Source organism: Acinonyx jubatus, chromosome E1, assembly GCF_027475565.1.
Source record: "Acinonyx jubatus isolate Ajub_Pintada_27869175 chromosome E1, VMU_Ajub_asm_v1.0, whole genome shotgun sequence".
In the NCBI taxonomy this organism is placed as follows: domain Eukaryota; kingdom Metazoa; phylum Chordata; class Mammalia; order Carnivora; family Felidae; genus Acinonyx; species Acinonyx jubatus.
Genome location: NC_069397.1, coordinates 2429509 through 2443435, shown reverse-complemented (window position 1 = coordinate 2443435; position 13927 = coordinate 2429509). Strand labels below are relative to the sequence as shown.

Genomic DNA, 13927 nt, shown 5'->3' with positions numbered 1-13927 from the left:
TGTCATGATATCAAGTCACCCAAGCAAACCAAGATGATTCTCCTCCAACCCTCCTTTCCTCCTGCGATACCCCCAGCAGGGGGGGGGGGGGGACGTGCAAAATTCTCCTCCTACCCACGCTAAAATGTGCCACCCCCTTAAACAAAGAAATGCAGTATTTGTGGGTCGCCTGGGTGGTTCAGTGGGTTAAGCATCCAACTCAGGTCATGATCTCCCGTGAGCGAGTTCAAGCCCTGAGTCGGGCTCCGTGCTGACAGCAAGGAGCCTGCTTGAGATTCTCGATCTCCCTCTCTCTCTCTCTGCCCCTCCCTTGCTCACGTGCTGTCTCTCAAAACATATAAAGAAAAAGAGAAACGGTATTTGCAACACATCTCTTTAGGTCTTCATTGCTGGGGGGGTAGGAACTCCGTTTTGTGGGTGCTGAAAAGATCTCTTCGCATAGTTGACTGAGGAACCCTGAACTAGGCCACAGTGAAGCCCAACCTCATTTGACTCCTAAGGCCGAAAACAGACTGGCAGAAGGAGAAAAGTCACCCGACACGGAATTTCCAATTGTGTGGGGGGGAGAAGAAAATGGGGCAGGAGGAAGGCCTCTGGGGCGGAAGCAGGGGCGTTCGCGGCAGGCTTGCAGAGGCCCAGGGGCACTGTGTGATTGGCCGGGCCTTCCGGCTCCAGCCCGACAGCCACCTGTGGCTGCCACAGGCATTGATCACAGGTTATGAGTTCCAGACTTGAAGGATGCGTGCTTTGCTCCAAGGAGAAGCGTTCTGTTAGGCCAACGCATCGATAAAACCAAAACCAACCGCAGCCCAGCCAGGGGCCTCCAGAGAAGCGGCCTGCGGCTGGAGCCTCCCGGGGAAGGGGGGGGAAGGGGGGGAAGGGGGGGCGTCCGCGGGCGAGGCCGGGAGCACCCTCCCCAGGGTCTCACCCCCAGATCCGCCAGGGCGGACCCCAGGAGGGGCCGCTCCAGCAGCCTGAGGGCTCGCGCCGTCACTCAGGAAGAACGCAGGGGACCAGCGGGCAGGTCCTCAAAGTGGCTGCCTGTCGTCGACAAACCTGCCCTTGCAGGGGCTTCCTCACCCCACGGTCACAACTGCCCCCCCGCTGCTCCGTCTCAACCCCAACCGCCCCTTCTTCTCCCCTCCCCCACAACTGCCCTTTCTCCACCCCCCCTGCCCCCTTCTCCCCGGACACGGCCGCCCTCCCCTCTCCCACAGCTGCCCCTTCTCCCCGAAGCTTCCCCCGTCTCCCCTCCTCCTCCTCGCCCCCGACACACACCTCACTACGCCGACCCCGTCCTCCCTAGGCCGACGGACCGGCCGCTCCGTCTGGGAAGTTGCCCCGAAAGGCCCGCTCCCGCCCGCGCCTGCACGCGTCGCCAAGGCAACCACGGGCAGGGACGGGTGAGCGGCCCGGGCGCGTGCCCGCGAGCCCGGCGTCCTCGGCGCAGGCGCAGGGCAGCTCCGCTCCGCCGCCCGGCAGCCCGCCCCGGCCCGCGTGCGCCCCGCGGGGCGCGGGGGCCAGAGGGCCCGGCGAGCCGGCGAGAGCCACCGTGGCCGGCAGGCCGGAGGAGGCGGGGTTCGGCCCGAGGACAGTGTGGAAGGGCCGAGGCTGAGGCCACGAGCCACCCTTCCGCGGGACGGCGAAAGCGCCGGCGGAGCCCCCGCACCGACCCCGCGCCCCGGTCTGCGGGCGCGCTCCCGAGCGCGTCCAGCAGGTGGCGCCCGGCGTCCCGCCTGCGGGGCTCGTGGACGCTCTAGAAGGCGCTCCAGGATTTCGAGGCAGCCGCGGCTGCAGCTGGGTCCGGGGGAAAAACCGGGGCTGGAGCACCCCTGCCCTCCCGCTGGTTTCCCTCGTCTGAGCTCGGACTGGGGTCTCGGAGCGCCTGGCGGCGCGGGGCGGGGGAGGGGAGGGAAGAACGGAACTGGAGTCTTTGGAACCTGAGGATCGGCTCTGGGAAGCGTCGCCCGTTTTGGGGGGAACGGGAGGCGGGGACTCCCTGGGGAAGGTGACCGGGCCGGGGAGGGGCTCGGCTTTCCGTGAGAACAAAGGCTGAGTCCTGGGGAAGCCAGAGGAGAGGGGTGTGCCATGGGGGGGCAGACCTCAGCCGGTGCTAGGGGGCGCTGCGGGCCGGGGCCGCGGAGGGGGCGCCTGCAAGCCCGGGCCGTACCTGCGGCGCCAGAAGCTGGAAGGAGGCCTCGGAGATCTAGGGGGGGAGGCTGAGTCAGGGGAATGGGTAGGCACCCTCCCTGCTTCCATCAATAGTGCCTAATTAAGACAAAGCCAGCAGCGAGCCCACTGATTACATTTCCATGAGGAGCTAAATTGATGACATTTTCTTTGCCGGATGCGGAGGGGGGAGAAGCTGGGACCTCAGTTCCCCCTTTTTCTGGTTGCCGTTCACACCTGACAGATCTCGTTCTGCCCGTCCACCGCTACAAGGCCGTCTCGGGGACTCCTGAAGGGCCCTTGGGTTAATCCACACCTATCCTAATCTCTGCACCCCACCTATCCTAATCTCCAGCATTGGTAGCCCCTGGCCTGGGCACTCCCCACCCCTGCTATCCTGGAGGTAGGTTTCCTGGGCTCTGCTGGCCCCCTGCCTGGGCCGGAGTCCCGGCTGAAAACAAGGATTGAAGTAGTGAGGGGTCCTGCCACACCCCTAGCCAGCTGTGCAGCGAGTAGGGCTAAGTGGGTGATAGATCCCCTAACCAAAGAGGCAGCGGGTGGCAGAGAGAGGTGGCATGATTGGCCAGATCCCCCAGGGAAAAGTCCCCAAGGAGTGAAGATTTGAGGGGAGGCGTTGGGTGGGGAGTCTTCTAGGCAGGGCTCCTGGCTCCCCGGGGAAAATAATGTAGTGTAGACCCGGTTTCTTTTCTGCCTGCCCCCCCCCCCCAACCTTGGCTGTACCTAGGGATCCCAGCCCCCTCCATTATGCTAAATAGGTAATCAAACATCTCGCTTTGCTAATTACTGCTCAATCCGATTAAACGCTGCTGAAAGCTCATCAACAGAGGTGGAGGTAGGGGGGAGGGATGAAGGGGAGCCAACCACAGCTGTGAGGGGGGTCTTGTCCCCGGGGGAATGAAGGGGACAGCTGAGACACACGGCCAGGGTACCGAGACTCAATACCTCCCAAAGGAGAGGGACTGGAGGGTTGTGCCCACAAGCCCCTTACTCTTGCCGCACCTCCCAGCCTCAGCCAGGCCTTCCCCTCCCCCCCCAGACCTTCATTACCCTCAGAACCCAGGCATCCGGCCATTCCCACAGCTACACACACCCCTGTCCCAGATTTAATAAGTTCTGTTCTCTCACTGTCAATATTTGATGTCTCAGAGCCATCTCCACGGAGAGAGGGGGACTCTTCCCTTGCTTCCCCCCTACCTTGGCCGTCCTTTGCCCACCCCAGTCTCTTTGTGCCCCCAACCTTCTCTAACTAGCTGACTTAATGAAATGATATTAAAGTCTTAAGCAACTCCAAAAGAATGGTTGTTATGGTGAAAAGAGCGGGCAGGACGCCTGGGTCCCCGAGGGGAGCAAGGGCTGAGGAGGGGGAGAGAGCCACAGGCTAAGGTCTAGAGGCCTCAGTCCCCAGTGGGGAGCAGCAGATTTGGGGTGAGCTGGGGGCCGGACCTCTGGATCTTGGCGGGAAGTAGGGAATGGGGGCTGGGAGAAGGTGGGAAGCAAGGACATTCAGGGAGTCAGGGTCCCGGCCTGTTGTCCGGAGCATCCGTCAGGGATGGAGAGGCCAGCGTGGGGGGACCGGGCCTCTGTGCCAGCAGCCTCCTGCTGACTGTGCCCTGGGCCGGTCCCGTGAGAACCAGAGTAGATTTCTCTCCAGCCCTGACTCATCCCTCTTCCCCCCTTGTCCCCCAGCAGACCCCCACAGGTGATTTGTAGCTGATGCCCTCACAATGGTAGGGGCCAGGAGAGAGTCGTTCCGGGACACGAAGGGCTGAGAGCTTCCAGAAGAGGAGAGAACAGAGGCCAAGAGATGGGGAGCCAGGCGCCACCCCCACCTCCCCCCACCCATCCCCATCTCACTCCCCTGGGGACCCTGGCCCAGCCCCAGTCCCCTTGGGGTGGTGGGAATACTAGGACATTTGGCTGGGGCTGATTGATGAGGGAGGAGGCAGCCACCAGGGCACCAAGGAGGTTGCTGTTTGCTGAGCACACAGATTCCTCCCCACTCACCAGCTGCCGCCCCCCAAGGCTGCTCAGTCTCACCGCCAGCACTGGGGCTGCAGGGAGCTGATGCCTGGGCTTCTGAGGGCAACTGGGGGAAGAGGGGGAACCAGGACCCCAGATGCTTCAATCCACCGCGGGAGTCGGGGGGTTCCTCAGACCCGGTGCCCTCAGAACTCGTTTCAGGACCCCACCTTCCCTGCCACCTTTCTGACCTCTCTCCTCCTGCCCGGTTTTCGCTCCTCTTCAGACTCCCCACCCCCACCCCCCACTCTCTGAGCGTATCCCAGCCCGCCACATTTCTCCCAGCCCGATCTTGAAACTTTCCCGGGAGGTGGGGGGGGGGGGGTGCGCCCTATGTTCCTGATTCCCCATATAGCCCCTTAGGAAACTCCATTTTTCTTTCTAACTGAAATCCCACTTACGATGTCAACCATTCCCCATCAGAAATTCCCACCACAGCTCTTTCCTGAAAACCCCCACCATAAACCACACACACACACACACACACACACACACACACACCCCTCAACCTAATTTACATACTGCAGAGTGTGAGCCCCCAGCCAGGACAGCCTCTGCTGTTTGGGACAGGGGTGGGGGCAGCTTCACAATCCATGGTCTCCAGCCTCTCAGTCCCTTTAATTCCTCCCTGCCTGCCTGCTCTAGACCCTTTACGAGCAGCGGTCCCCCAGCCCCCCGCAAAAGCTCAGAGCATCATCCTTGCCCACCCAGCGCTTAAACTCTACTGGAGGAAAACACACCGCACGCCCAAGAAACAAAAGGGGGGGCATACCAAATTAGACCAGCTTCCTGCATGTGGATTCTAGACCCTACGTGACTTGCTCCCCGCCAGGCTGAGGCTGGGGAAGGACAGGACACATCTGGAACATCCACAAGGCTGTGGATGTTCCCAAACATGTCCCAAGTTCACCTCTACCCTTTGCATTTGCTGTTCCCTCCGCCGGGGCGTGCCCTTCCCCCACCTCACTCAAGGTCTGACTCAAAGGTCACCTCTTCAGAGGGACCTTCCTGACCTCCTAAAGCATCTTCCCTGTGAATCTCTATCCTCTTCATGCTGTTACTCCGTTTTGTTTACACCGCTTGTCACTGCCCGGAGATGTTACTATGTTGTTCCCCACCAGGATGCGGACTTTGTGAAAGCAGGGACTTTATTTAATCTATAGTCTCAGTGCCCGAGACGGTGCCTGGGACCAAATAGACACTTTACGTGATGCTGAGTGGATAAGTGAATGAAAAAAAAAAAAACAAAAAACCAAAAAACAGAAAACGAACGTCTTCCCTCCCCTCTCCTGGCTTTATTGTGGTTATCGCCCGGGGAGCATGTTTGCGTACTTGTACCCGGAAAGAGGACAGGACGGCATGTGTCGTTCCGTGTGGAAGTCACCAGTGCTTTCAAATCGCTCGGAAGATGCACAAGCCGCCACGCGTGGGGCAGGCGGCAGGTCTCGTGTTGTTAACGGGCGTGCGTGCAGGGGGGAGTCCGCGGATGCCAGAGTGGCGAGGGGGTGTACTTCAGGGGGTGGTGCTGAACGTGCTGCTCCTCTCCCCAGCTGTGCATCTGTCCCCAGGTGTCTTCCTGTCTCTCAGCACGTTATGATGTCTTGGCTGCTTGGGCGAGGTGTTCGTCACAGAGTATTTATCCCCACTTCTCTTTCCTCCACCTGTGTCTCTAGATGTGTGTGTGTGTGTGTGTGTGTGTGTGTGTGTGTGTGCGTGCGCGCGTGTGTGTGTGTGTGTGTGTGGTGCGGGGGGGGGGGGGGCTCCCTCGGCTCCCTTGCCCCCCTCACACACACAGCCCTGCCCCGGTCTGGGACCCCTCCCTTTCACACTGGGCCCTGTTGCTGGGCTCTGGGTTGCCATGGTGACGGTTGCCAAGTCCCTGAGGCTGATAGCCAGCGATGGGGCTGTCGGCTCCATCCACGCGGGAGGCTGAGGGGGGCTTCCCATTGTGTGGAGAAGGGGATGTTGCCATGACCACCAACCCCCACTAAGGGGCAGGGACCAGCCTTTCCACCCCACTCGAGCCTCCCCACCTCGGGCTTCTCCAGTGCGGGGCTCAGAAGACAGGAGTGAATTCCAGACAGTCCAGCACCTGGCCTCAGTTTTCGACTCCCCTCCCAGAGCACCTGCGCCTCTCAGGACCCAGGCATCCTGCTCAAACAGGAGGAGGGGCAGGGGTCCCGTTGGACAGAGCCGGGCAGGAGGACCCCTTGACCTCCAGGCAGATGGGAGACAGCGGGAGGGCACCTAAAGTCAGGGGAGGGGCGGGCGGGGCAGAGGTTGTGACCCCTGCCGACAGGCTCCAGCCATGCTCCTGACAGGCTGCTTTTGTGGTCGGAGAATGGGGCTGAGTCTAGGGGGCTGGGCACCAGGGGTTTTGGGGGGAGAAGAGCCCGGGTGATGGGTACGCAGGGAGCCGGGGCGGGGGGGGGGGCGGGCGGGCAGCGTGACACCCGGGTCCCTGCGTCTTGCGGGTACTCACACGGTGCTTCTCCCCACACTGGTCCCCAACGGCAAAACTCCCCAAGTCACAGGTGCCTTGGGCAGGGAGGGTAGGCGGGGAGACCCGAACCTGCGAACGTGTTTGGTCCACTTTGTCTCTGACCGCCACTTGCCTTGTCTCTGGTGCTTTGGTTTAGCAACAGACACGCGTGAACGCGCGTCCACGTGCATCCCCATCGGGTGTATCAGCAATCTCTCCCTCCCCTGCCTCGGCCCTCTCACCCAGCCCATTACCCCTTCCCCACGTACTGCCCACCTCCCGCCTCCGACCCAGCTGTCTCCCTACCCTTCCCCTTGGCTTCATGAGATCCAGCTCAGCTCGAAAGCGCCCCCCGCCGCCGCCACCCGCTACCAGTTCTCTGTTCCAACTCACCCCCAGCCACTCTCCAGCCTTCTTGTCAACTTTTGAAGTTTTTTATTCTTTTTTTTTTTTTTTTTGGTTTTCGTTGTTCAAATTTCCCTTTTACAGTAAAACTATTGAGGTGACGGCCATACCCCGCCACCTCCCCCATGGCAATATCAACTTCCTGTTCTCTGGAAGGAGCGGATCCGAAAAATCAGGAAGGAGCTGGGAACTACCTCACCAGCGAGGTGACGTGACCTCTGGTGGACAAAGTAACCATCTTGGCTGGTGATGAAGGTGGCCGACTTGGTGCCCAAGGGCAGCTCTGGTCTAATGAGACTGAGCTGGGGGGAAACTGAGGCCCATGGTGCACTAGAGGGCAGGAAGAGGTACAAGCTGGTCACTACGGAAACGGTTGCTAGGTACCACGGTCAGCTAGACCAGTCAGTAGGCCACCATTTTGGTCACTAAGAAGGGAGCCGCGTGGAGTCGGAAAGGACTAGAAAGTAAGAGGGTGTGCTGAACAAGACAGCCCTCCGGGTTACTGGGGACAACACGTGGGTTCTTGGGACAGTCCCGTTGACGGACAGAGATTATACCGGGGTAGGGAAAGGGAAGAAGAACATGACAAGTTGGGCCCACCACAGCTGGTGGCAGTCGCTTTCGCTGTCCCAAAAGCAGCGCAGAGAACAGGGAAGGGAGATCCGGGGAAGCAAGATCCTTCTCAGTCCACCCTACCTTCTCACAGTCCGTGAGTTCCAGCTTCCTCCTCAAACAGGGAGTTCTTCCTGCCCGCCCCCCCCCCCCAGAGTAAGAACCAGCCGCCTCCCCCTTGCCCCCCGCCCCCTCCCAACAAACACCCCCCGGACTAAGCCACTTGGAGTTCCAGCCGGACCACTTCCTATTTCAGACGAAGGCACTTCCAGTTTCTGCCGCACTGCTTCTGCCACTGCCCGTCTGGAGCAAGTCACTTCCTGTCCCCAGTGGCCCACTCAGCGTCAGACCAAATCCACGCCGTGCCCCGACCGGTTCGTATCTTGCTATGGGCCACTGACAAAACAGGACACTTCTTCTCATGGCGGCTGTCATGACCCAACCACCCCAACATGGCCGGAGGACGTACGTGGGGGCCCCGGCGCAGGGCAGAGAAGGGGGCCCCGCTGCCCACGCCCGGAGAGCTGGGGTGGAGTGCCAGAGCCTTCCCCATTAAGGCCCCCATTTTTGGCAGACTGAGGGGAGGGTCGGTGAGAGAGGTCAGAAGAGGGGGCCGAGGGCACGAATGCTTACATACCCCCACCCGGGAGATGGGAGAGGCGGAGGAAAGAAGCCAAGAGGGTAAGAGGAGGCGTAGGGAGGGGGGTGCTAGGGAAGAGGAACAGACCTAGAGGCAGAAGAGAGAGAGACAGAGAGAGAATAAGAGAGAGAAGAGACAAGAAGAGAAAACCAGTGAGAGGCAGAAAGGAAGGGGTGCCAACAAAAGACAGACTGTTCCCGCCCCTGGCTCTCGGCGTGTGAGGGGCACAGGGATCGCCGGGTCACGGTCAGGAGAGGAGGCTGAGTCCCTGCCCCCTCCCCAAGGAAAGAGGACCCAGGAGCACAGAGACGGAGAGGGGGCTCACGTGGCCAACCGAGGGCAGGAGTCTTAAGGAATCCTAACAGTGGAGAAGAGGGCGACAACAGCCAGGAGCACAGGAGCTGGGGGGGGGGGGGGGGCGCAGAGGGGTCGAGGAGATGCCAGAGGTGGCCCTCCAACCGTGACTTAAACCGGAGGAGCACCCGAGAAGGGCTGGATCCAGGAGAGCTGGGGAGGAGAAGCCCTCATACCTTGTAGTAGATGTTTGGAGGGCTCTGGGGGGGCCCATCCTGCACGATGTACACAGGGTGCCCGTAGTCACCACTCACCTTCTCATAGTGGGGACAGAACGGGGGGTCTGCAGCCCCTCCACCCCGTAGAGCTATCCCTAGCTCCCCAGGCTCGGCCTCCCGAGGTCCCATCACAGCGCCACCCCCCAGGCCCAGAGACCCTCCCCTCCCGAAGGAGCCGGGACCAGGGTGGCGACTCTCCGAAGGCTTGGCCCGCCGTCTCCGCCAACACATGGCGCCCCCAGCCCCTGCCACGCCCAGCAACAGCAGCGCCAGCCCCCCCGCGGCCCCGGCCACCGCGGGCATGCTGGGAGGGGGCAGGGGGCCTTCAGCACCCCGGGAGGTTGCATTGCTGGTGGGGTCACCTGGCAGGGAAGGGGTGAAGGAGGAAAGAGGGGGAGGGGCTGAAGGAGCCACCTGGGCCTCCGGACACCCGGCCTCGGGGGTCCCCGTGGGTTTCCCCGGCAGCGCCCGAGCCCCCTGGGGACCCCGCCTCCCCTTCCCCCCGAAATCCCACTCAGAATCCAGGTGGGTCCAGCCCTTCAGCTGGGCGCGAAGCAGTCTTCCCCCACTTCTCTGACTGCACTGATTGAAACACTGGCTCGGGTAATTACTTCTAATTGAGTCTTTTCCTCACTCGGCTTCCACTCCCCTCCCACCCTCCCATCCCCTCTTCTGTTTCCTGTATCACCCCCCTCCCCCCCAAAAAAAACCAACAAAAACTGAAGGCGGAGGTAGAGGGTGAAGGCGGGCAGCTGGGGTCTGAGAGCAGAGGAGGTTGGGGCGGGGTGGGGGGGGAAGGCAGGAGACTGGACCCCTGGTTCCTACCTGGCATGTTCTCCTTCCCGGGCTCCAGGCTGTGAGCTGCCCCCCGGTCTCTCTCCATGGGCATCTCAGACACAGGCTTTCTGGGGGCAGCCCCTCCTCGGGGGCCTGGAAATGGGGGAGACCCGACAGCAGGGGCTGAGACAGCAGCCCCCGGACCCTGACGGTGCTGCCCCAACCTCCCTCGGCTCCTAGGAGGTGCGCCCCGACCCCCCCACTCACTCTGTCCTACTCGGAGAAGCACCTTCATGCCCCGAGTGAGGCATACACCTCCCTGCAAGCTCTCCAGGCCTTCCCGGGTCCCATCCGACGTGGCTGGGAGAGAAGAGCCAGACGGAGAAGTTGGCACTCCAGAGTCGAGCCCCTCTTCCGTCCCCATTCCCTGGCCCTGACACCACCCCGGGGGGCATCAGGGGTCTCTCTCGGCTCCTCCCCTGCCCCTGAGTCTTGGGGTTGGGTGGGGGAGAGCCTCCCCGCGGACCCCGCCCTCCGCCCAGCAGTACCAATGATGTAGTAATCGTGGTGTGAGCGAAACTCGTGGCCCCAGAGGTTAGGGCTGTACTCCTGGAACTTGATGGTGAAGCGGAGATCCAGGTCCGGCCGGTCACAAGTGAGAAGCAGGTTTGGGGCAGGGGGGGCCTCGCAGCGCCGGCCCTGGGCACCCCCTACCAGGTACAACTTGTAGAACTCGTAATTAGGAGAGGAGTGGGGGCCAGGAGGCCGGGCCCGGGGGCAGAGAAGGTCAAGCCGGTCCCCGATCTGAGGGTAGAGCACGTAACCCCCCTCTGCCTGGAATCTGTCAGGAGGGCGAGGTGGACAAAGAGAGGTGTTAAAGGTCTGGCCCCCAGAGCTTTGCCTCCCTCACCCCACATCCCTGGCAGGCCAGCCTTCGGCCTTCGTCTGAGCGGAAAGTCTGTTCCGACGGGGCAGGCGCTAAGGGCTCGGAAGCGGTGGGAGGCCAGGCTCACAGGTCTCTAGGCCCTCGGTGCCCAAATGCACTCTCCAGCCCGCCCTCACCACATGCACACTGTCATCTCTCTTCCATCACTAGCCCCGTTGCCATGGCAACAGGATGCCAGTTACCAAGGAGCTGGCCTCTCTGGAACCACACAGCCCACCCATCCCAGGTGATTTCACTATTGCACGGCCATGGGGGCAGAGCCTCCCCTCCCCCAGGCCACCACTGAATTTGAGGGATCTCAGGGCAAGGGAGGCACCAGGGGTGGGTCGGGGGAGGGGAATCCAGACCAGCTTCCCAAGTCAGCCAGGGGACACGCCAGGAGTTAAATGCCTGGCCTGGCCATGGCCCTATGTGAGGCTAACGGGAACCACGGTCTGGGGGCCAGGTGCCCCAGACACCCCCCTGCTCAGTCACCTCTCCTCCTCCAGGTCTCAGACTTCCTAGGGAAAGTGCCTTATTGCTATGGAATTCAGGGAGTTGACCTTTCTAACCACAGCCTAGAGCCCACATCTCCCTCAACCCAGCCATCCACTGGCCCAGCACTGCCACTTGCCAACGCCTGTGACCCCTCCCTGTGCATTAACGGCCACGAGGTCTCAGAGCTGGGTCCCCGGGGACTGCTGCTCATCATCTTCCCAGACTCCCAAAGGACCCACCCCCTCCCCGCCAACATCCCAAAGAGCCCCCAGAACACCGTACCCCCCCCCTTTCCTCAACCCTATCAGAATAAGCCTAACTTACTTCCTCAGGCTGCACCTGATACTCAAACTGCAGCTGGGAGTTGGTGGGTAGGAGCCGGAGGAAAGACATTTGAGATTATACCCAAAGAGACATAGCAGGGAGGGAGGGAGGGGAGGCTGGGAAGTCAAGAGAACACAACCAATAATTCTAGTTCTCCTCTAATGAGCATGTAATACGTTCAAACACCTTACCTCTAATCCTCATAAAAGGTGTCAGGGTGGAGACTACAGACTCAGAAAGGTTAAGTGGCCCAAGGCCACACAGCGGAAAGCAGCAGAGCTCGGATTAAGACCTCGGATCCGATGGGCTCCGAAGCCGACCCCCTTCCCTTGGCCTCACACAGGCTCCCCAGGGAGGCAGGAAGTTTTCAAACCACAGAACTCTTTTGCCCAGCGGGAGTGGGATCTGCATGGAGGCCAGGGTCCTAGATGACCTCCCAGGGGTTCTGTCTTACCCTATGTGATGAGAAGCTTCATGTGACCCCTGGCCTTTTTTCAGAGCAAAGCAAGCATGCCAAGGAACAGAGGGGTCTGATGGAAGAGTTTGCAACACAGATTGGGGGGGGGGGGGTGGCAAAGGAGTCCTCAGGACTCCAGATGCAAGAGAAAGGAGGCTTTAGGGGGCTCCAGGCTTCTTCCAGAAAAAAAAAAGTCTCCAAGCCAGGAAGGCAGGAGTATCTTCTGGTTTGGGAACTGGATCCGTCAAGGGCTCACTGACCCTCTGGCTGTGGACAAGAGTTAGGGGACTGACGGTGTGGACAGAGTCGAGAAGCCTTGGGTGAGCTGTCCCCCGGAGCCCCCAAACTGAGCCCCCTTCCCTCCCGTCGCCGAGTCCCTTCTGGGGAGGGAGGCACCCTGCCCCTTCCCCAGCGCGCTCAGCGGCACCTACTCCGCGGCTCTCCGGAGAGCTGACATTAACCAGGCTCCCTCCAAGCCCAGCCCCCGACAGGACACGCGTCTTTCACAAACCCAAATAACCACTCCACTACCCTCCGGCGGCTACCCGTGAACTTTGCGATCCTTGCCCCCTGTGGGGTCTTTCCAACTCCCGACACATGGTGATCACCACCCACATCCAGCCGTGTCTGTTGGCGACCCAGGAGTCTGGCTCCCAAGATCACCTCTGTCTCGTTACCCATCGGCTCGCATCAGAGCACTGGCACCCTCCCTCCAGCCTCCTCCCAGCTCAGAGAAGCCAGCTCCCCACCCCGAACCCCCGAAGCTTCCCTACTCCCTGCCCGAAGGGTGTGGGGTCTCCCCAGCCCGGGGCCACTCACCTCTTATTCGCCGAATTCCAGTAGACAGGCTCCAGGCTGAGCCCAGACACCAGCCCCAAAACGCCGAGCAGCAGCAGGGCCCCGACTCGCACGCCCCCCGGCCCAGAACGGGGGGCCCCCATGACCCCGCCAAGGCCTGGGGGGGGCGGGGCACCAACTCCCCCAAAGTCGCTCACCCCCCTGCGGTGCCTGCCTCGGCTGCCCCGGCGATCCGGCCCCGACCACCCCGGTGGCGGCCGCCCCCCTGCTCCCACGCGGACCCGCTTCCTGCTCTGCCCGCGCCCCTGCCGCGGAGCGCTCAGCCCGCTAGAGCCCTTCCCGGGGCCGCCTGCAGGCGCCCTACGCCCCCGGCCCACGCTCCAGCGCCCCGGGATCGCAGCGCCGGCCTAAGTGGGGGACTGGGGCGGCCGGGGGCCGGGCGGGGGCGGCATGGGGCGCCGCACGAGGGAGCGCGGGAGGGGCGCGAGCCGGAGCCCCAGCCTCGCCGGGATTGAGGGCAGCGGGCTAAGGGAGGAAACCAGTCCCGAGCCCAGGAGGGGGGAGTTAAAGGAGTGGCGGGGAGGGGGAGAGGCTGGCGGAGGGAAAAGCCGGAGCTGGAGCGCGCGGCGGAGCGGGCGGCGGAGCCCGCAGCCCACGCCCCCCACGCCGCCCTCACCTCGCGCACCTCCCGCCCGCCCCGCCGCCGCCGCCGCCGCGCCCCGCCGCCCCGCCCCGGCCGCCCGCGCGGCCCCCCGCGCCCCCTTTGTCCCCGCCGCCCCCCGCCGCGTCTCCCCCGCCGGCCCCCGGGCCGCCCGAGCGGCTGGAACCTTCCGCTCTCGGATCCAGAAAGGCCCTCGCCCTCGCCACCCGGAGGAGCCCGGCCCCCGTGGCTCCCGCAGCCGCCGCCTCCTCCCCCAGCCCGGAGCGCCGCCGCGGCTCCCGGCGGGTCTGGAGAGAACAGTAATAACCTTGAAGGCTCCGCACTTTGCGAAGTGGGCTGAGTTGGCCGTCGCGACTACCTGTGTCGAGTGGGAGGGGCAGAGCCGCAGGCTCCCCATTGCAGGGGGGGGGGGGGGAGAAACTGAGGCTCGGGGAGGCCCCGTGACTTGCCCAAGGTCACACGGGGAGTCTGGGGTAAAGGCGGAAACCCAACCCAGGTCGCTCAACTCCTCCTCCTGGGGTCGTTGTTTTTGTTTTTTTTGGTCCCGGGCTCCTGGGCCCTCTCCTG

The 13927-nt window shown here is 62.6% G+C and overlaps 2 protein-coding genes across 7 annotated transcripts in view; both read right to left on the bottom strand.

Annotated features, from left to right (window-relative positions):
• Positions 1 to 1449, bottom strand: part of DNAH2 (dynein axonemal heavy chain 2) — a 92842-nt gene extending 91393 nt beyond the window's left edge. For 3 of the 6 annotated variants that reach the window (XR_008294096.1, XM_053211994.1, XM_053211996.1), the window contains exon 1: positions 1279 to 1449. The gene's annotated coding sequence lies outside the window, so the exon portion shown is untranslated. The remainder of the gene's footprint in view (positions 1 to 1278) is intronic. The other 3 variants (XM_053211988.1, XM_053211990.1, XM_053211989.1) reach the window with 2 other exon arrangements.
• A 6511-nt stretch (positions 1450 to 7960) lies between these two features.
• On the bottom strand, positions 7961 to 13372 carry EFNB3 (ephrin B3). The gene is made up of 5 exons (XM_027047606.2): positions 12721 to 13372; positions 10246 to 10538; positions 9965 to 10057; positions 9746 to 9850; positions 7961 to 9282 (listed from the first exon to the last, which is right to left on the bottom strand). The coding sequence occupies exons 1-5, from the start codon at positions 12840 to 12842 to the stop codon at positions 8873 to 8875; spliced, it is 1023 nt and encodes a 340-aa protein (XP_026903407.1). The 5' UTR covers positions 12843 to 13372; the 3' UTR covers positions 7961 to 8872.
• Positions 13373 to 13927: the final 555 nt, after the last annotated feature.

Bases quoted from the DNA above. Each gene is read 5' to 3' on its own strand.
- EFNB3 (XM_027047606.2), bottom strand. From the start codon at position 12,842: ATGGGGGCCCCCCGTTCTGGGCCGGGGGGCGTGCGAGTCGGGGCCCTG. The intron at 10,539-12,720 runs GTGAGTGGCCCC...CCCTCCTGACAG, and splicing joins TGGAATTCGGCGAATAAGAG to ATTCCAGGCAGAGGGGGGTT. The intron at 9,851-9,964 runs GTGAGTGGGGGG...CCCCATTTCCAG, and splicing joins GCTTCTCCGAGTAGGACAGA to GCCCCCGAGGAGGGGCTGCC.